At 37.9% G+C, this 23,730-nt stretch overlaps 1 protein-coding gene across 1 annotated transcript in view; it reads right to left on the bottom strand.

Moving 5' to 3' along the window:
* The window catches only part of RSRC1 (arginine and serine rich coiled-coil 1), a 169,002-nt gene that overhangs the window by 80,184 nt on the left and 65,088 nt on the right, over nucleotides 1–23,730 (bottom strand). The window contains exon 6 of the mRNA XM_062583147.1: nucleotides 3,507–3,543. Coding sequence (XP_062439131.1) covers nucleotides 3,507–3,543 — 37 coding nt within the window. The remainder of the gene's footprint in view (nucleotides 1–3,506; nucleotides 3,544–23,730) is intronic.

Here is a 23,730-nt window from a genome sequence, read left to right as displayed (position 1 = left end):
CAACCCATCCAACAGGGACTGAATGAGAGCAAATTCAAGCTTGCAGAGTATAATTGACCAACATGGAATTTTGCCAGGATACTAAGATAAACATAATTACTCATATTAAGAGTGTTAATTAATTGTTTGTGAATACAAATAGTTGGCTGCTCAGTTTTATAGCTTATTAGAAAGCCAACAGTTCTGATCGGCATTGCTGCTCAGAAGTTGTGTTAGGATGCTGCTCTGTAATCCCCAAGTCTGATACACCAGTCCGATACAGAGCCAGTGAAAGTCAGGGCAAAGTCGACCACTGAAATCACATGCCAAGAAAGAAAAAATAGTGGTACCTACCACTTTCTGCATAAGGGGAGGATTTTTTTTAACAGCTCTTCGGTAGAAAAACTTTGTATAAACCAAGAACTGTCCAGATGGGGTTAATCTATACTAGTCACCATGAATCAGTGATCTTGCAAATACAGTATCGATATCCCGTATGAGGCACCTCAAAGCGCAAGTAGTGAAGAGGAGAGCAGCTCTGCGGGCAGCACGGCGCACACGCGGCGCCCGAGGCAGCTTCGGAAGAGCTTTACCCACACCTGCTGGTGGTTATTGATTAACATGCAACACCGCGAGTGCCGGCATGGCTGCCAGACAATATCTATACGCCTACAAACCACTGATGGGCTAAACAAGCTATTAATGACAGGTTGCTCTTCATCATTTAAAATGGACAGACTCTGCTGCTTGACCACAAGGACAAGCACGTTATTGCTTTGAAATGTTGCACAAAGACACAAATGAGATACCTCTGCAGAATAAACCACACGTATGGCTCCACGGTTCTTTTCTAGTATAGCTATTAATAGAAAACCGGGCCTGTTCAGAGTGACAAATATTCAATCTTCTATCCCAACGTTGCTACAGTTTCTCAAAATTTGTGCTCAAAAAAAGAATTAGCTAAATATAATTCAGCAGCTAATAACCAAAACTTCTGGAATACACATCTAATTTTCCCCATTAAAATCCGTTTCATTCTCCTTTTTAACTAGGCAAAAAAAAAAAAAAAAAAAAAAAAAAAAAAAAAAAAGCTTCTGAGCAGATTTAGCTATTCGTGGCCCCAAGGGAGGGCAGTTTTGACCTGCTTTTCAGCTAGACAGGCAGGCTGGACAGCCCTTCTCTTCCCGCAGGGTGCGGAAGCAGAGCAGCTCGTTCAGGAGGGACAGCTCTATCCTGCGCGCTGGAAACCTGGAGCTGAGAAACAGCCACAGGAACGTGCGCGAAGCTCTCCAAATACTTTTGCTTGCTACAGAAACTATTTTTAGCTTGAAACTAATTCCAAATTGTAATTTGTAAAATATTTATCACTTTTGCTAAAGTAGTAGTTATACTACTTAATTTAATTTCCTCATGCAGCTAGATGCTAGATACCAGGATAGCAGATGCTACTTATACACGTACTTAAACAAGTATCACATGAATGGTATAGGCATACAGCTAAAAGTAATGAAAACATACAGGCCAAGTAAAGATTGTATTACAAATTGGAAAACACCCTTATTTATACACGTATAAATACATACACACATATACATATGTAAATATCTCAAAGACTTGACATGGAGATTATCCAATCAATATAAAGGCTCTTCTTCTTTCATTGCCAACTTTGAAAAAAAAATAGGGCCAAAAATTCCTTATGGGTACATGGAGATGCAGTAGTTTAAGTAGCAGAACTAGTGCAATCAGGTGGCTTAATTCTTCTGAGGAATATCCCTACCATTTATTGATCTTCATGAACTTGTCGGACGTAACATTGAGATATAACACAGTTTTTGGCACAAATACTCCCATCTGTGTTTGTCTTGGGAAACAGTGGATTTGCTTCAGCATCCATTCCCAGGACAGATGTTCTAGGATCACAGGGTAAAAGGCAAAAAGGCTCAAGAACCTGGAGGTTTCTGATAGATCTTTCACAGAAATACAACTAACCTATCCAATGACGATGAAGTTTTATTCAAACACGTGCATTACCATGCCAAAGAGCTTTAGGTATTGTTACTCTGCCGAGCATCCTTCCCAAAATCCCAGCAAAACGCCAAGCGCCAGTGAACCTCCTGGGACACCACCTCCAGCCCTGCCAGGAGCGACTCAAAGCCAGAGCACTCTTCCTGCCAAACCCGCTGCTTTGAGGTGACATTATAAATCAGATCTGCAGCCCCAGCTATTGCAGCATTCCCAATTTAGAAAAAGTACCAGTCACGGTCATCTGTCAAGACTACAGCATCTTTATAATGCATTAGAAACATTCCCTGAACCCATCAGATTACAACAGCCTGACACCAGCAGGGGAATGAAACGTTTTAAAAATTTATTTAAGAGATTCAACTAGCATGCAAGATACCTATGAAACTAGCAAACAAGATTCATTCTCAAACTGTTCTAAGTACCATTCACAACACTCAGCTATTTGTTCCGTTTACAGATTCAAAATACTAGTTGCAATAGAACATTTAATATGCCACCACTACAAAAGGGAAACTATGCCAGAATATATGTCCTTTTCTTCCTGCTGTTAATCCCAGATATTGGTACATAAGCTCCTACAAATACTATTTTTTAAATGATTCCCAAAATGGAAAGCAACAATGAAAAGCAATTTAAAATCCACATGCAACAGACTGGGATAAAATTTTATTTTAATAGCAGTATAGAACAGTTTATATTTAGACGTCTTATGAAAAATTAAACATGAATTTAAACATTTCCCATGATATACTGAGAGAAGTATATGTACCATTAGCTGTGAATATTTTGATTTAATGGGATTTAGTAACCTGTTCAGATGAACTACTTAATGTTCTGATGGTTGCTGATACTAGCATTCTAAGCTCAATGAGTTTCAGACTTGTGACAATATTGTGTTTTTTTCCAGTTTTCATCAACTGATTAGTTTTTAATGCTAAGTATGTCTTGCTATCACTTGTGGTTTGAATATGTTTACTTAAACCAAAAATATTTTGCATCTCAATTATTATTTTATGTTGCAGCACTGAATGGAATTTAAGTCAATACATTATTCATAAAGCAAAGACAACAGAAAAAGACAAAGCTGTGCACTTCTTTCAAAGACTCCAAATTACTAAAACATACCATATTTATGCATGCAATATTTGATTGTGTGTGTTTTTTTTTTATCACAAGTTTGTTGTTTTCAGATCAGAATATGCCAAAAAAATCCAACACGAAACAATTTTTGTTTATAATTAAGGCAATCATCAATCCAAGGATTGTAGTCCATTTTATTTCATCTCTACATCAAAAAAAGTAATTTAAAAAAATTAAAATTCCCTTGAAATGGTAAGATAAATGAAAATGTAAGTGCCTTCACATAATAACAGTAAGCTGACCCTCTGGGAAATGGTTGATTTTCTCAATTCAAGGTATTCAAAGCTCATTCAAAAGTGTTCATTTGGAATGCAGATATCAAAGATGATGCAAATGTTCAAGAGAAAATTAAAACTTACCAGATGTTCTAATCCAGCTTTGATGTTTCCAGAGTCCCTACAACAGAAGAAAAAAAGTTCTAAATAGTTGCTAAACCCTTGTCTACAATGATTTATGTTTTCTCAGAAACGTCAAAACCATGTAATTTCTTGAATATGTAAAACGCTTACTTTTTATTCTTTAACCATTACTATAAAGAGTATCCACCATCCAAATGAATAACTGCAGATTTACTCAAATCCTTATATTCTACCTGCCCTACAATTGCTATGAACTTTAGCAATGCACAAGACATTCATTTAAACACTTTTTAAATTTAATATCCCACTTCATATTGAAATTAATGAAACACTATCATTATGCACTGTCTTATCAAATCCACATTCAACGGCTTTACAGCCCTGTGTTGCCACTGCTTCAAGAATAAACTTTATGAATGTCGACAAAGGTGATTCAATCAATGAATTGGATACTCATTAGGCACACTGGAACTTTGCATTTCACTTCCGACAGCAGAAAAATACAAGTGTGCAGATAGGAAAAATACAAAAAATGCTGCCACATAAACAGGATTGCAAAAGTGGACCAAACTAACAAAGTAAAAACATTTAAAAGCAAAGACAATTCAGAGTGAAATTTAATCCTCAACACATCCTGCTAGGTGCCGATACGGGCCGGCTTGCCAGCCGGAGCAAGGATAAACGGCTTGTCCAGTTCAAGCATGGGAAGTGTTAGATGCCCGCTCTCTGCCACTTCAAACACAAAAACAACAAAACCCAAACCAAAAAACAAAGCAAAACAGATGGAAGAACCCACACCACTGAACAGAGGCAGCTGCTTTCTGCTTGCCTTGACTGCAAGTTGTATCTCCTTCCACGCTCTAACTGCACTTTTTGAGGCAGACAGGCTGTATTCATGCCAAATGAGGAGAAGCTGCCCTGCAAGTATTTCAAGTTATTAGTTACTGAACTATATGATGTAGAGCATATTTAAACTTATAACATTACATATATTTCAGCAAATTATTCAGCAATATAGAACCATGCTGGCTAAACCCCAGTTACTTTCCACTAAGGTAGCAAGCTCTGTGAGACTGATCCAGGCCTTCTAATACTTAGTATGGAGAATGTAAAGTATAATGTGATGTTACACACAAAGATAGTTAGAAAATATGAAATTGTACTAAACATTAAAAAAAGCTTCTTCCAAATACTCATCTTAAAAGCCTCATTCTACTTAAGGCAGTATTTTATCATCAGGTTACCTTAACTGATAGAACTGCAGTCTCAAAGACAAATTAGCTTTGCATGTGCTGCATTTAAGACTGCTTTCATGAATACTTTGACCACAGAAATTATTTTAGGCTTTGCACACAAAGCTTTTCTTTATAATTACTCAAAGCTTTCAAGAAGGCTGCTGCACACTTGTTCCTTTCAAACTGGTCTTGAATAAAGTCACAGGAAAAGATATACTTTTCTTACAGCTTTTTTCTTTTTCTTTATTTATTTTATTTTATTTTTTTTGAAAAAACGAGTTTGTTATCTAAGTTCATATGTTATTTATAGAAATAGAAACGAAGACTTTTGCATCTCTTCTGTGGTGCGAGATGGCTGTAAAGAACTGAATTTGTTTGGAGGCGGGATGCAAGCGGCTGACGGGGAGCCTCGCCCCAGCCCTGCTTAGTGGTCTGGCTCCCGCGCTGTCCCTGTCCTGACTCCATCAATATTTGTGCAACTCCTCCTGCCCTGTGCTGAAAGCAGACTTAATTCAATTATAGGTCTCAAAACTGATAAAAATGGTCCTGAAGTGGAAAATGCGAAGAGATTATTGGCAAATGAATAAAGATTTGTATCGAACTAACACACAAGAGTATAGCATTTTTTTTTTTTTTTTTAAATCATTCTCTGTCTTAAGTCTTCTGGGAACAGAGAGTTTCCCTTCCCCTCATGCAGCACATCGATTTCTGAATTAGACTGCAATATTAAATAATTAATATACTTGCCATGATTGATGTTTTGCATTAGTTGAATATTAGGTTATCAATCAAAATCCACTTGGTTTAATGTAATAATATTGAAAAAGTGTCACTGGCTGTTCATCCAATTTGTAGTTGAGGCAGCACAGATAGTAATATCGGTGTAACACAAGGCTCTAACACAGGAAATGCAGTGGTTGAACATACATAAGGCAAACATTATCAAGCTAACCAGTACAAGGTTGAGGTTGTCCTAAATAAACCTTGTGGCACCTGTCACTTGCAATGAAAACCTCTTTCCAGCCAGAGGCTGCCGTGCATCAATCAGGCAATGACAGCTCGCAAAGCTGGGGCATCATTTTATCTTTATTGTTTTACAAAAATATATACACACACACATATACATACACAAATAAGACTCCTATTAATACTGCATTTCAAATACTGTGCTATGCAAAATTAGGAACTGTTGCTACAACTCAACCACAATGCATTCAAAGTCATTTTTAAAGCATAAGCTAACTATAGATTATTATAGAATACATTAATCTTTAATACCATAAAACACTGCAAGTAAAAGGCAAGAGCTGTTTTATACACATCCCATGTAATAACACTCCCATAAAGGAACACCACAAGAAAGTTATATTAATTTCATATCATTATCTGGTAATAAGGTTTTACACATAGTGTAAATACGTATTTACCTTTGAAAGTCTCCAATGCATGACATTTAGTTTTATTAAACAAGTCTGGTTTTATTTCTGTATTTTTTAAAACTACCACATAAGTTCTGAAGTTGCGTTTCCCCACCATAGTCAAGAATTTGTGCTGTAAAATACTAGTTGACATGCATATATTTGAAAAGCATATATTACATACATTAAAAACAGTAAGCATACTATTTGTGCTAGTCCAAACATCAGCTTTTGGTAATGCTGGGCAAAAACACTGCAGCTGAGCTAAATTTGAATCATGGCCATAGGGGACCTGTAACAAGCCATGAATTCAATTAAGCAAGTGTAGCCAGCCTTTGGATTACTTAAAACCATAATGTAGGTAACTAATTGAGATAGTGCAAACTTATTAGTGCTAGTTCCTTTGCCAAGACTAAAATCAAGCAGAAACATTCACTAGTATTTGCTGAAAATTCTGATTTTTAACTTGGAGATACTTTCACACTTATCAAAGCAGGTACGCATACAAAACCAACCATTAATGGAGGGAGCTGAATAATGCAGTCTCTAGTCTCTTCAAAATATTCATATTTTAGCTGTTCAAAAAGAATTTAAGATTTCCAAAATAATTTACCTTATTATAATTTTACAGCAGTTTCAGACACAGAAATCACAGGCGCAATACTTGCTTTTTGCACATTTGAGCTAAACAAATTGCTCAGTACATTTGGACACCATGCGTTGTTCTTGCACCGCTCATTGCTAGGTGCCTGACATGAAACTGGAATCTTGGGGCCAACAGTTAAACCAGAAGGTACCAGACCTTCCTCGGGTCAGGGGAGGACACTGGAAGAAAGGGAAGAGGAGGAGGAAGAGCTGCATAAGCTAGCATCTGGGAGCGAAGGAAGTAAGAAGCAACGGTACGCAAGTCTGGGCTGGATGTGGTTCCCAACAGGCAGCTGGGGCTGGGTGAGGAAGGAGCCTGGGAACCAGCAGAGCAGCATGAACTGCACCGGGCAGAAGATAGATTTGGCGGGTACGGGAAGGGGACTGGGACTGGATGGCAAAAAGCAAGAACAGCCTGACCAGATGGTGGGTAGAGATAACAGGATCCAGTTTCTGGGCAAGTAGAAACGAGGTCAGCAGAGGGGGCAGTAGGAAGGAGGGAGACTGGTGAGAAGCTGAGACAGCAAGACTGGAAGAGGCAAGGAACTGGGGAGAAGAAATCCAAAGGCAGAGAATGAGGAGCTGGGAGCACCTGGAAAAGGGGACAGCGCAAAATGGCAGGGGCAGCCCTGCGCAGGGTCTCGCCAAAACTCTCTGTTGCCAACTCAGTGACTTCCCCAAGCATTTACGGATGCATTAAACATCATGGGCCACAAGCAGCTTGCACACATTTCCCTTTCTGCCAACGCTCATCCCATGGCTACCAACACACGCGCAAAAGGAATTCTGCACTGTTACATATTTGCAGTTACTACACTGCTATATATTACACTGCTATATATACACACTACACTGCTATACATTTTGGAATACTTATAATACATATGCTCATGTGTATCTACTATTCCTCGATAATTATTCGTAACAAGTTCTTCACATTTCATTAGTTCCCACTGAAGCAAATTCCTATATAACATATGAACGAAGCCCTAGTAGGGGAAGGAAAAAAAAAATCACATAAAGGGTGATTTCTAAAGGCTAATCACAAGAGGCATCAATTTCTCCATTAGGCTTGAAGACCTGCTTTGATAAGAAAAAGCACAAAAGACAAGTGCCTGCCATAATACTTGGCAAAAGAGGTTCAGATCGTATAGCAGATCTCTCTGTTTAGCTCTGTACTAGATGGAGAATGTTACTTCATCCACTCAACATAAAAATTTATCTATTGTCAGCATCATCTAGATTGTAATAAAATCATGACCTCCTCTTCCTTAGCAGTTAAAAGTATTTTTTTATTTTCTTACTCCTCACCTCTCCAAATGAACCACCTAGTTGCCACACCTTGACCAGTTCACCCTGTGCTATTTAAACCACTTTGGAGCAAAGTGTCTTCAAGATGCTACAATATTAACATCATACTACAATACCAGCGATAAAATTTTTTGTTACTGTGAAGCTACCTAAAACCAAGTCATCTCAGAGGGATATTTTATACCTACCTCTAAAACAGGTGACTGTGGCTAGTCTAAGTTTGTTAGTAGGTCTGTGTTAAACTCATTAAAAAAATGTAAAGATAACCAAGTGACAATTCTGAGAGTTGAGCTGAATTTGCGCTGCCATTCAGATTAGTGGCAACAAACTGGAAGGCTGCATTTTTTTAAAATTTAGTTCAAATGAAAGCACACTAGTTCAGTTCACATTCTGCAGTTCTCTTAAATTTTTCTTGCATCATCCAACAGGTGCATCACATAATACTGTTAAAAATCTATCAACTATCATTTTAAAAATGAATCCCCTTTTTTGTCCCAGTATTCTTCCTGGGAGAACCCAATCATAAAAGAAGTTCTTGGAAGAACCTCATATTTTCCCATCCTTTATCCTCATGTTAACATGCTTCTGCAGGTTACTCTTATCTTATGGTCTGCCCTACTTCCTCCGAGTAGGCTCCCACCTCCTACTTTCCCCTTCTGCATGCCATCAATCCCCACCTGTATTCTATATGAACAGCTTCAAAAGAAACAGCTGAATCTCTTCAAAAGTCTTCAGAGATTCCTTATGAACTTCATCTGGTGATACTTAATGTATTAAATACTTCAGACACTTAATGAAGAAGAGCATGCTGAACTAGTCCACTGTAATCCATTGTTACCTTTAGTAATATCAGTTATCACCTTTCATTAGTTATCATCTTCCCTTGCTATCACCTATCCTTAAAGAACTCCTCCCATAGACTATTAAATTCACCAAGCTCATCCATTTGGCAGTCTGCTGAGTACTTCAGAAGCTAGTAAGGCATCTGGGTAGTGCAATCTTCTTTTGTATTAACTTGCAATTCTTGATACCATATTCCAGTTTTTAAAGCAACGCCAACCAGATTGCATTGCTTAGCTTACCTAACGCAGGCAACACAAAGTAGGATAAACTCATTACGTTAAACTCAGCTTGTATGTCAGTCCAGACTCTCCCCCCACCTCTGCGCTGAAGGGAGAAAAAGGGATAGAAGACAGAAATGAAAGAAAATAGGCCATAGATGTTAGGAATTATACAAAGGGGGACAGCGAAGAGGATGAGGAAGGCTTTACCTTCAGCACGCTAAGCACTCCCTCTCTGTTCTTGAGCTTCAAATGGTAAAGAGTCTATGATGACCCAACATGCCTATAGTTGCTAAATGCAACTATAGTGAAGGTGATAGCAATGGGAGAAGTAGAGCAGTCAGCTATCTCTAGATCCTTCTTTTTGGATATCATCTTTATTTCAACAGATTGGCATCTGGAATTTGATCATGCCTTTGCTTGATAATTATCTGCTTTTGATAACCATCATCTACTCAAAGCTAATGTGCTAAGAGGTGCTTAGCTTGTCATTAGGCATTATAAAATACAAATTAATCTAAATCAGATTTAATTCCAACACTACTGCTTTTTCTTCTTTGAGTTAAAAAGAAAATTCTGAAAAAGAACTCCGGTCATAAGTGGAAATTATGTCAAAGGGAGTCTATGAAAGTAAAGAGGAGAAAACAATTTTTAAAAAGCTATTTCCTCCTACCTCTCTTACATAAACATGAAGGAAGAAGTTCAATGTTTTGAAAGTAAACAAATAAAACATCCAAACAATATTACCGCTTAAGCCTATTAACTAATTTAAATGGATTCTGTATTTATGTACTCCAATTGCTTCAAAATATACTAGAGAAGATACACAATAAAACAGAGTCTTCTAGCACATCTGAGATACAAAACCTTTATGATCACCTGTGAAGTAGAGCACTCAAAATCAAAATCCTTGAGACTTGAAATCTAGAACTTTAAATTTACACAAAGATTCCCAGTACCACATGCATCTCAGAGTTTCTCAGTAATTGTAATGACTTTAACAGTTCTGGCTTCCCATATCTAAAAACACTGCTTTTCTCCCATCATGGGTAGATCCAATAAACAAACAATAAAATAAATGACCAGAATAATGAACACGATTTAGTAACGCAATGCCAAACTCAGAGAGGGTAAGGGGGGGAGAGGAAACACAGGGCAGCAATCTGACAGTTATTCGGATGGTACAAAACATCCGGAAAACCAGCCTAATACTTCATCTGAGAATTTTTTTTTCTGCATGAAAGTTCAGCAAGACGAGATGCAGCTAAGCTAGGGACTTCGTGCTACTCTTTTCCTAACCCTTCATGCAGAACAAGCTCCCATAGAGAAGAGAGAATGGTTGGGGAAATCCTTCACAGACTACTAAAAACCAAATCCAAGATTTTTAGAAATAGCGTGAATGTTGGTTTGCTCTTACTTAATATCAGATTCAAATGGTCTGCAATTGATCCTGAACTGTAAGTCTTCTAAGTTGCTATTACTACGTTCAGCAGTTCCTTCACCCTGATTACATGAAACTTATTTCACTCAGGGGAAAAAAAAACAGTAAGAAGTTTGGACAATTACTGATTAATTTAAATTTAATAAATGGCCTTTATATAACCCTCTTGAATCTTTATCAAACACAGAAAGAAAAGCAGAAGTTACCTCTTGCCCCTAAGCACACACAGAATAACTTGGAAAAACTGCTGAAGAAGTCAGTAGAATATAAGGGAAGCTAAATTGAATCATGCTAAAACCAGGGACCTGAAACATGACACAAGGTGAAGCAATTTCCATAATATGTTATCCTAGAGAGAAGAAAAATCAGTACCCAAGAGATTTTATCAAATATTCAAGAGGGGAAAAAATATATAGCCATAGCTTACAGAGTAAAATTCAAAATATTTATGCCATTTAAATAAACACTGAAACTAAACAGAGGGAGAAAAACAATAATACAATGTTGATAACATCAATATTTTTGAATAGACCCTACAACCCCCCCCCCCCTTTTCTGTATACGTATTTCTCAGGTAAGTGACAACCATATGGTACCTAGCCAAAATAACTGCCCCCAAAAGCTCCCATCACTGTTTTACCAAGACCCCAGATCAGCCCTGGAAATTGCGCACACAGTGAAGCAGGTTTCTTTGCGGTGGTTGCCATTCCTCGCACAAACCTGCGATTCAAAGCACCTCACCGTCCTCGGCGTTTCCATTTCTGCGGTTATTTTTCCTTCCCTCTTCCGTGCACGGGGTTCTCTTCAGAAGCAGTAAAACCGTGTTAGCCAAAGTTTGAATTCCCAGCAAACACGAGCAACTAAGCTTCAGGCTTTGGAGTATCACTGTCTCTGATAACCAGATTATGGGGCAGTCTTAAATATATTAGACAACTTTGGCCTATTTTACCTTTTCTCTAAAATTATTTAGTAGATACTCAATTAAAACACATCCTGTAGGTGAAAGTGTATGAAAACATCTCAGTAACGGACATTAGTAGTAGTAGGAAGTGCTGCTAATTGGTCTCGAAGTACAAAACTGATTACAAAAGTAGCAGAAAGCCCAGCAGTGTAAAGGCACCGAGCGCTGCCCGGAATACTAAACAAAGCAGAGCAAGGTTTAACGCTAGTAACCGTAACTGCAGTAAAAACTCTCTGAACTAGTAAAGAGTGCTACAGGTTAATGAGGAACATATAAAGAGTGCACAATAATTATCATACCTAACACCTTACCATCTGGGTTTGGATGACTACAGAATATAAACACACTTTATCAGCATTAAGTCTGGAACTAATTACACATGTATTTCTATTAGCTAACTTCTGGGACAAATATTTAAAATGTTTTATTTTCCTCAGCTGCACTCAACTCTCCGTATTAAAGCATATTAAATTTAAGTATAAGTCAGTGACAAAATTTACATGTTCTAAACCGCGACAATTTGAGTACAATCAATTTTCCATTTTCTGAAAGCTTCTAAATCCCTCTCATTCACCCAATTACTACTGTACCTAAACTAATGAAATTTTATTCTGCGAGAACAATACTATTCTTAAACAAATTTTTGAAAAATATAAGATTAAAAACTTCAACACAAAGAATAAACTCCTAGAGAAAAGATGCAAATAAAATTACTATCGTAATCTTTTGTTTTTTATTTGCAAGTATAAAACTGAAGAGAAACAAAAGCATGGAACATAGCATCTGTCATATCAGAATATAAAAAGATGATCCTGGCACAAAATGAAAAAGCTCTAATTCATTTGCAAATCAAGCCTGCCAGTTCTATTTCAAGCTGGCGGTAACTGTCAAGAGTTAACAAGATAATCACTTTCAATCCTGCCTTCAATGCTACATTACACTGTTATTCCATTCAATAAGGCCGTTCTTTGGGGCACTAGATGAATGGTTTTCATTTCTAACTCGCACAAAAAGTTGCAAAAAAAAATCCATGGGGCTTAAGAAAGAAATCCCTTTATGGGCATTTATCTGCCGGCACTTGCTTTTAGGCAGAATGAGATATTTGGATACATTGGTGTCCATTCACTTCCTCTATTCCTTCAGGCCTTGGTCTGTTGATAAAAAGGAGAAAAAAAAACCCACCTACACCACACACACAGGGAAACCTCAATCCTGTTTGTTCTGTTTTCTAAAAACTATCTATGCACATTAAACATCAAGAAGTTCTGTAATAGTGCCTAGTAAATACTTACACCACCACATCCCACTGAAGTATCAAAGTATTTGAACTGATTGATCTTGGTTTATTTTCATTTTAAATTGTAGAAAATATAGTAAGTGCCCATGAAAATTGCACTTAGGGAAATAACTAGTTCTTCATTAAATATTTAATAAAACAGACTCAACTATTAAGCGTAATCTTTCTATAAAAGAAGTTAACATGAAATATATCTACATTAATTATCTGTAAACTGATTCTGAACACTCCATATTATATATTCTTCTCAAACAGATAAAAATCTTACAGAAAAAGATCTTACATTAAGTATTTAAAACTTGTTTGTTGGCAGACAACTTTCCACTAATCTCTGTAAAAGAGCTTGATACATTTGCTCAAAATACTTATTGTCTGATACTGTCTGCATGTTAAAATTCTATTTTACAGATACAAATATTATTGAATATTCTAAAGATTATTAAAGTGATCATTTAAGTCTTCTACACTAAATTTAGAAACAGATCACTTCATCTTTTCTCCTTCCCCCACCCCTTTTTTAAAAATCCCTACAGATCTCAATTCACACAACAAAGCTAATATCTACATCTACCCCCTAAGTTGAATTATGCTTGTCCAGTATCAGGTTTGTTACTCATATTCAATGCCAGGGAACAGACGAACAACATCCAACGGCAGATACGTTAAAAAAAAAATTGTCCTGCTTCTTGTATTCTTGTATTACTTATTCTTGTATTACTTGCATACCTTATGGAGAATTTTTTTGCCATAAGCCATCACTACAAGTCAGACTACTACTTCTTACACCTCTAACGCAAATGTCTCTTTATAGGAAAAGTCTCTTTTAAGGAAAATCTAAACACTGTTACCAGCACACTCACAGGCTTTGGTTTTGTTCTTTGCACTTTAGAAGTTTCTTCAGAGGTTCTAAACACAGAGATGTTCTTATAATTAAAAAGAGAAAAACTATATGCCTGTATACATGCCTTATCAGAGCATACTAATTTTTGCTAAGGACTGACCCTTTTCAATGCCATGCCAGTTTTTGGTAGAACATTCACTAGTAACTGTCCTCATCCCTTATTACCTACTGCCTTCCCCCTCCCCCTGAAAAGAGTATCAGTTAAAGATGAATTAAAAGTTCATACAGTTTGGAGGGATCTTGAGAGGACACAGAAGATAATGCATTTGCTTAGAACAAAAACTACTAGAAAGTGGACAGACAGATTTCAGATAGCAGGTCAAGGCTTTATTAACTTCAGGTAAGACTAACACGTGCCCAAGAAAACCACGAGCCTGCCTTACAACCTGGAGGCACGTGCTTGTCTTGGCATCCCTTCCTCTCTTACCAGGAGCAGTACCACTGTGGTGCTACACAGGCAAACCAAACAGAAGAACCCACAAAAAACAAACAGCATCCTGTACCGAAAACATTCAGAAGAAGCTGAGATAAGCAGCACAATAATTCTTCAGTAGGAGTAGTTATTTGTCTCTAGCATTTGAAACCAACTAATTACCACAGCCCAGATAAAAGGCATAAGAAGCCCAGGCTCAAGACATGTCTAGTGCTGGCAGAAGACTACACAAAGGCAGGTAGCTGCCCATTTCCATCACGACCGGAGCTCTGTGCAGTGCTTTGACAATCCTGGGAAAGCTCCGTTGTGCCGCCCCACGTGCAGCTTCCTTCCCTTTCTGCACCCTGGGACTGGCCTTGGTCCACTTCCAGCGCAGCAAAAATCTCACGCTCCTTCAAGCAACAGTGTTGGGAGGAGTAAAAATCCAACTGGTAAGAGCCTTCCAACTATTTCTCTTTCCGCCCCTGCAGTTTGGCTCATCCCTTCAGCTCGATTCCTCTCTGTTCCTTAACCCAGCCTGAATTTATTTCCCTCGGGAACATAGGGAGCACGCTTGGAAAGTATTGTAAACAGGTTAAGTCATGTTCAATTATCAGGCAAGTGCAGGTTGCATTCTTATATGAGGTAAAAAATTTTCCTGATCCTAGAAAAGTAGAACTACCTAAGTTCCCTAAGATACTAAGTATCCAAATACTTAGTTTCTATCTCTACCAACTATTTCAACCAATGCAGCTTGTACCATTTCTGTACTCAAGAGCCTTGAGTTTCAGGTTATATTGTGCAATTAGGACAGCTGCTTCTATTACAACTTAACGTTGCCCGAAGGGTCTTCAGAAAACCTCTTGTAGCCTAAGCCTACTTCAAAAAAGTCATGATTTTTTTCTAACAGCTATTCCTAATAGTCTGGTCATGTGCTAAATAGTAGGGGTAAAACAGAAGATTCTCCACATATAAAGAGAGGACTGACAGAAAGAAGAAGCCTCTTGTTAGATGAATAACAAATCTGAAAGGCATATTAATAATAAGGCTGAAGGATTTACCATCACTGTGATATTGCAGCAATTGTCAGTTCAAATTATAATAGAGTAAATGAACCCTAAGTACTATTTTTGAATTGTACAATTTGTATCCTCCACAATATTTCCTTAGCATTCATATACACCTCATTCTGTGACTTTATAGAGGTCTGTAGGTGCTTTCCAACATTCTGAGGCCAGCAAATTATGGACAGCAGCACAAAGATCCTTTATCTGAAGTAGAAGATACTGAAGTTCTTCTAAAAGGTTATTTTGTTAAAGCCCAAAATCAATTTTAAAAACATATTCAATATAAAATTGGTTTCCTTTAAAGTCAGACTTTCAGTGAGGAAGAATCAAAAATATGTAAGTGAGCTCTGGAAATGCTTTGTCTTCTACTAACAAGTTTAATATATTGTGTATAATAGGCTGCTTTGTAAGACCACAAATTTCTAAAAGTTAAAGACAGAGCCTGAGCTATTAAAACTTGATGGGAAATTAATTGCTTGACCATAAACTAGAGAGAAAGAAATAATATTTCATCAAAATAGAAAAAACACTGACTGCAAGTCTGACCAAAAATAAGCCTAACAGACAGTGATAAAAACTTGAAAGTGCCTTAATATTAATGGAAAGGCTAAAAAAATTGAGGATTTTCATGAAGAATAAGATTTGGAGAAGAGCAGCTCAACAGCAGTTACTCCACCAGTCCCATTCAGAGCAGTTATATCTATGTCCCACTGCAGCACTTTTTTAATGGTATCCGGATCCAAACAACAGTGATTATTGTGCACTAACTAATCACCCAAGACTGTAAAAGCACTTCTAAATACATATAAAAGCAAGGCTCTGAACCTGAAGCATATCTGTATGATAAAGTTTCACCATTCAAGAATGAAGAGCTTCAGAGTTGTCAATCTGTGGAACGAGTCGCAGCAGATACCTGTATCTAGCACCGCTGCATCGTGATTGCGGACAACTGGCCAGTTCCCTCAAGTTTCTCGATTCCAAGAGCAACTGGTAATTCAACAGCAGAACTACACAACAAACTCTGATGGGTCCATATCTTGCTTATTTGTTATTTCTTTCTCCACTCTTTGCAATGGCTTTTGACTACATAATTTACAAATCTATTATTATTTGACTATTTGAATCAATACTAAAATTATGCTTTTGGCTTTGTGCCTATTAAATATCTGCTTCTCAAAGAAAATCTTCAGAAGTATACAGGTATTGAAGACATTGTTATCCCTGCGTTGAAAACACTGCTACTGCCTAGAATACAATATCCAAAACACTACAGTGGGCTAAGTAAACAAGAGAATTTCTTTAATCTGCATGTTCCAGTAAATCGCAACTTATATTTTTACGTGAAATTTTACATCTGAAAGAAACCTATCAAGTTATGTTGTCTAAACACCTTATGCTGTTTGAGGTGCACCAAAGCCTCTTTAAGGCATCACACACTTCAACACATCTCCTTTCCACTGTTAAGTCTATCTTTGTTACCATATCACGCTGGGTTTGTTCATTTTCCTCTCCAAAATGCTCACTAATGTACTTTTAACCTTTAGCTAGTATAAAAGACTGTAACATCATCTATTTAATTTGGCATTTATCATTGCCAGAACTTCAAACGAAGTCTCTGGTGGAAAACGGAGCAGAATTGGCAACAACATGCTTTGCAAGACCGCGCAGACTGACGCGAAGTGGCCAGCTGAGGCCTAGAACGGGGCACTTGCTAGGCATTATTTTGTATGTTGGCATTCCTTCAATGAAATTATAATAATGAGCATCTCACACTAGTGATTTGCCACCAAGTGGACCAAAATGAGCAGAAAAGACAAAAACATAAAACACGTTTCTGTCTACAGCCAAGTTTCCCCTCAAAGGTTATCTTCTATGATACAGCCAAGGGATTCCTGAAAAAGCTGAGCACCATAGAAACTTGGATCTTCACCGACTTGGAGCTTACAGATTAAACCCAGTACTTTCTATTCTACCTGAAAGTATTTTGAAAACTGGTGAGTGGCAAAGAGAAACATCCTACAAACGTAACTCCTGAACAAATAAACAGTCTTATCCCTCAAAAGCTGTAATTCCTAGGTGAGTCACAGACCGGGCAATCTCAGTGACTAGGTGGATCACGGACCACTTACTTCTGACCAAGAGTATTTCTAATCTCAAAAAACCCTGCAAAGATCTGCTAACAGCCTCAAGCTGCACATCTAACTAACAAATAGCAGCCATGTAGTATCATGAAGCATGGGCTGTGATGAAGCCTACTTCAAATTTTCAGCAACCTTTTCTCCCAGGAAAGACAAGAAAATAAATCAGAAATAGGTGCCTGTTGTCTGTAACAGCTGCACAAATCCCTATTTTTTTTTTTTTTTTTTTTATCTATATCTGTTTCACTTCACTTCAGTTACATCATTTAAGAAAGGCAACATACTGGGATACAGGGACCATCCCAGACAGAATTTGTGTAGATGAAAGACATCTAACTGTGGTGGGAATGATGTTACCTGATTACCGAGGTCAGTGAGTGCTGGAGGGGATGTGCGAGCACCCAGTCTGGCTGCTCATGAAGGAGTTCCTGAACCATTACAGTCTGATGTTCGAAGGCAAGCCAAAATTGGTGCTGGTTTGCATTAAAACACTAATCTTTACAGCAAAGGCAGGCAGATGGTTTGTGGGGGGGGGGGGGAGGGGGGTAAATATGAGCCATCTCAGTGTTAGCTGCCCTTGCGTGTGAATCAAACTTTTGTGCTCTTTTAACAGAGAAGCAAACACCCAAGTGAGTAGCTCTTCACAAACAGAAAGTTGTGCCTCCCAGGGATGCTACCAACATTAAGAATTTTTCTCTGCTTTATTATAATACTGTAATTATAATATTCGTCTTTTTATTTTTAAGAAATACTTTACCAGGGTAAAACATAACATGCTATTTCAGAAGTTACATCACACCCAAAACCCCTCATCTAGAAACTGTATGTTCAGAAGTTTCCTAATCTTAGGAATTCCTTATTTTCTTATTCTTATAGAAAACACAGTATCATCACAACTCTAAACATCCTTGTAATATTTTAATAATGCGATGTCTTATATGAGTATTTTCATACAAAGATCTTTATCACAAAGGGTTACTATCATTAAACTTCCCCAATATGCAGTGCTGACTGCATCTAATGTAGCTATACCAAGGTATCTGTCAGATTCTGAAATAACAAATGAATATTAAGTTGTATAAATGACTCATGTTCTTTGACCATAGAACCTTGTGGTTCCCAGAACCAGGAACTTTGTCGTGCAGACCTGTGTGCAGCACAGCTCCATTTCACAAACCTAGCTAGCTCTATAGTCAGCAAGACAGATCTGTAACTCACATACGAGTCTTCAAATGGAGGCAAGTTGTTTAATCTCCAATCCAATTTTTGTCCAGGTGTACTCAACTACTTAAGACGAGTGTTTTTTGGTACATCATTAATACTGAAAGTTGCACAAGCCAATCAAACAGTACAATCTCGAATCCTCCAGATGTATGACACTGCCTAGCACATAGCTCTTGGTGGTATTATAAAGGCGAAAAATTAGTCATCTTAAAGATTTTGCATTTGGCTCTCCTATGTATGGGGCTTACATCTTTCATCAGGGCTACAGACACAAGGAAGGCTGAAATTAGCACTCTCTAGAGCATTTATACCCTTGCAGAATGTCAGCAGCTGTGCTCGTTGAATGACAAAAAGCCAAACACTGAGGAATATTTGAGAATATTATAGTAGCCCAGCACCAGGTAGATTTTTTTTTATTTCAAAATATATACCTCAAATTCATAGCCAAGGGAGCTGACTATCCCTTGAACATGGAAAGTGATCTGAATGCAATTACTTTACCCTTTTTAGCTCCATTTGACTTTGAACTAAACATCAATTAGTGCACAAACATAACACTGCAAGATCTGTTAACTCCAGTACTGATTTTTCCATAAAAGATCTAAAGCAAATTTATTGGCCTTCATTTAATAGCTTTCAGCAATCATAAATATCACTCACGAAAGCTCAATTTCATTTTCTGATGGTCACTTAAACCCTTAATTCTCATGATAAAACTCCCTCTGTCTTAGTTTTAAAATCCTAAATTAGCAAACAAGACACCACATAATATATGCCGCAAGCATAGGTCTTCTCTGAAAAGCTGGGACCTTCAAGTGCTTCAGCTGCGATACAAGCCATTGAGCCATGGCCAATATAAGCTAATTTGAATAATCAATATGACAACCTTATTTTTCTAATGCAAACAGGATTGATACAGTGAGGTGTCTCACTGCCACATCACAGTCATGGCCTCTTTTAACCCCTAATTAGATTTAGGCGATTATCCCTGCTCTTCCTTACAAGTGTACAGCTCGGATAAGAGATGACAAAAGCTATCTGCCACTTACTCAGCCTTTGCAGACTGCAGGTTATCCAGAGAGATACAGGGTAAGATCAGCAAACAATTGTTATTCATATCATCTACAGGTTTAAGATAGTCATAGTTTTCCACACATGTTAAGTGAAAATAGCCCAGAGCATTAGGTAAATGCAAAACGCTTAAGGATGCCAGGGTTACACAGATGGAAATTCAAGGTGATGTTAGGGAATTACGTTTAATTCAAATTGGTTACCACAAAGAAAACTAACTAGCAATGATTTTCTCGTTCAGACAGAAAACACTGAGTTTTCAAAAGATTTGTTTTCATTACTTGTGTTTAACACTGATTATTTTACATGGATATTTCAAAAAACCCAAACACCTTAGGAACAGCAATCCCAATAATATTACATAGCTAAACAAAGTACTAAAAGACAGAAAAGATCTATTGCAGAAATGTAATCACATTTCATTTACAAGAACTCTTATCTCAAGCACTTACACATAAAATTTAAACAGTTTTCCATTTTATTGTACCCAGTATTTGAGCTAATAAGATATAAAAGTATAATCATGTTAGCAACATTTCTATTGCATTACATAAACACAGTACCAGATTAAAGGCAGACCAGGAAAAAGAAAGCATGATGTTGCATATAAAACTAAACACATTTCTTCTGGCAGAAATAAGTATCACTAGTATCACGTGTGAAAACTGCCATGCAAAAATTAAATCATATGTTCACAAAATGTCTATTCCCATAATGACTGAAAAAAGTATTTCCTTATGTATTATCCATATGTGAATGTGTTTAACATGCCTTTGTAATCAAAAAAAGGTATTCCCCCAGAGTATGCTTTTATTACTAAGCTGAACAATCACAGAACTGGAAGGATCATTTATCCAGATCAGGTGCAAGACATTCATGCTTGGAGTAAAATTTTCAGAAGTGTTTAAGACACTTGAATAGTATCTTGAAAATTACTGAGCGGTAGTATTTTTAAAATGCTGTGATTAAGCAACCCTTTATCTGCAATACTTAACATTCAAGACAAAGCAGTCCAGTGCAATATCTCCGTCGCTTCTCTGGGTTTTATTTCCCCATTGAAGAACCACTGCTACTCTTGGGTTTGCTGCCTCCTCCCTCTCTGGGGAGTACGAAGTAACCGCACACTTTCTCCTCCATGCTCACCCTCGCAAAAGCCCTCTGAAGTCAACAGCACCCATGAAACAATATCAGTTTTAGATTTTCATCATTACTATTACTTATATTCATGCCTTCAATAGTTTGCGAGTTTAGTAGCCTGTTTTTCCTAACAAAGATAAAGGTCCAAGAGATGGACACCTTGAAACCATACCGGTTAACGGTCTGAGCAGCAATGCAGAAACCAGGGATACGTGCTTCCAAGGAAAGATATGATCCCAGCTACAGCCTCTGACATTTCTCTTTCTCTGTAAAAGCTTTGCAATTTCTTTATGGGGTATTGCAAAATGTACTATAGATTTTAGAACTCTTTTGAAAATGCAGTCATATCTAACTGTTACTACTCCTTAAAAAAAAAAAAAAAGAGGCAAGCAAGCTGTAAACACTGGTGTAAAAATAGAAAAAAAAGGTACAGGGAGATAATGATTAGTTCTCTGCTCAGGTTATCTGAACTCCAAGAAAGTCAGTTTATGGAGAAATTTTATTTATTTCATAAAATTATCATTAAGTGGTAGGAAAAAAAAGATTAAGATCTGTGTTCTCCGCGGCGCTGGAGGGAGCCACATACGCTCCGACTCCCCTCCTACAAGACGGCTCCGAAGGTGGCGGGCGAGCAGCACCCCGGCAGGGGCAGAGCCGGGGCGGCCGCGGTTCGGCCGCGGTTCGGCCGCCCTCCGCCCGCGAGCCGCCTCCAGCCGTTTCGCCGTCCCGGCGCCCGCCCGAAACCCGGCGGGGCTGACTCGGGGCCGCAGCCTCCCCGGCCCCGGCGCGCACGCAGGGCAGCCGCCCGATACGATTTCACTTAGTGTTTTCGCTTTTAACCTTTCTCGCTGTTTTTCAGCCTGGGGACGCCAGCCTAACAGAACTGCAAACACCCCGAACAAGTACTGCACAGGCAACAGTTCAAATACGCTCCTCACGTCGCAGTCTTCCTCAAAAACCTACTGTTATCAGCACCTGCTGTCTACTTCAGATTGGACAACTTGACTGTCTTGAAAAAAGCCTGCAAATTCACGTGGCACAGGCTCCCTCCAGCAGGAGACACTGCAGATGTATTAAACTCTTGAACTGTTTAATTTTTAGTATCACATTAGTGATAATCGTATGTTAAATTCATTTGTCAAATCCTACAATCTTTGTCAGAACCTCTCATGAGAGGGGCAGGAGGGACAACCTAAAAATAAAGTGTTTACATTACTCAGAATATATTATTAGGACAGTGCAGGGGGCAATTTTCAGAAATAATCACAAGTATATAAAATTACTACCAGAAGGAGGCATAACATATGGGAGAGGAGGGGGAGGAGGAGGAGAAGGAAGGGGGAAAGTGCACAGAGGAGGCTGAAAGAAATTAGAAAGAAGGGGTAGACGGAAAAATTAATCTACAGTATGGTAAAAGTAAGGATAACAGAGCACCGTGCCCTGAGAAGGGACAGCAGACTTTACTAGAAAAGTTAATTTGGCAAATGCCATTAACTGCTTGCTTAGGCAGCCACTCCATCACAAATCAGCCCATAACGTTTCATTATATGCTACAGCACTTAAAATGAACATAAATGCTCACATCTTTAAGGTTTCCTCTGTTAGAGAGCAATACCCTCAACTTCCATTAATACCTACAGGCTGGTGTTCCGAACACAACAGAGCAAAGGCCATAAAACTCCCATGCCAGTTTTGATAATGATTATCAAAAACTGTACACATGTTTGACCTCACACGCTAATGGCTTCATTTCAAGAGAATCTGGTATTTGAATTTTCTTTCAGACATCTGATTTAACAGCAGTTCCCTGAGTTTTTATAGCTTGTATGCTTAAAAAAAAAAAAAAGAAAGAAAAAGTAGCATATTTATTGAAATAGAAAAAGAATTAAGTTGCTTGTGGAGGCCCGAGACGGTAAACAGATTAAGGGACAGAACGGGCTGCTCCCTGTATTCCAGGCTACTTCTGCATCTCCGTGCCGTGCCCACCGCCGCACAGAAACGAGAGCTACACTTCGCACTGCAAGGAGAAGCTGCCAAACAGCACGAGCTTAAACGCAGCAGCAAGACCTAAAATCTAGATTTGTACATAACGGAGAGAGAACAACGATGAAAAGTTGATTGGAAAAGAAAAACATTTTGAAGTTCTTAACATGCCGGAACATGGAACATACAACATTATGCTTCTATGATTTTTTTCATTTATAAGTCAGGCTTTCATCTGTACTTTATTGAAAAAAAGTGAGCAAAACCCCCAGTGTTTCCTTCTAATATTGGTATAGCTATTTCCAAAGAGGAGAGATTATTTTAAAACCTATAAAATTAATGAAGATAGTTTTTAGCAAGTTTGGGGGCTTAAAAAGTTTGTTTTGGAAAACAGATCACTGACTAATAATTTGGTGGATTTTAATCTTTTATCCTGCTCTATATAAAACACTTCTTGACCTTTAAAATATCATTTAATGTCTTCCACTATACAAACTCCTGCTTTCACTTCATATCCACAGAACATCCTCATTCAGAGAGGACCTGCCATAAATTAATTGAAAGTAGAAGCTAATGCTACAGTAGTATCTAAAATTTCATTCAGATAGTGTGACAAATTAATTTATTAAGCAACATTTAATATGGTCAGGAAACAAAAATTTTTACTTTCACAAGAAAATTTGTAAAGAAAAAAAAGAAAGTTGCATACAATTGACCCTGTATTAAGTGTTGACAGTTTTGTAAATCTGTGGCTCCACTGCAGTACAAAACCAAGGTTCTTCTCATGGAGGATAATCCCTAGGTGGTTTTCCAGACAATTGATCAGAGTCTTCCTGAGCCATCTGCTGGCAACGTACAATCCATAGTTTAAACGTTACAGTGCTTGACAAAATTTTTAAGAAGTTAACCTAACCTTCCGCAT

This window comes from Rhea pennata, chromosome 9, assembly GCF_028389875.1.
Source record: "Rhea pennata isolate bPtePen1 chromosome 9, bPtePen1.pri, whole genome shotgun sequence".
NCBI lineage: Eukaryota > Metazoa > Chordata > Aves > Rheiformes > Rheidae > Rhea > Rhea pennata.
Note: the sequence above shows the minus strand (reverse complement) of the source record. Positions and strands in the feature narration are given on the sequence as shown.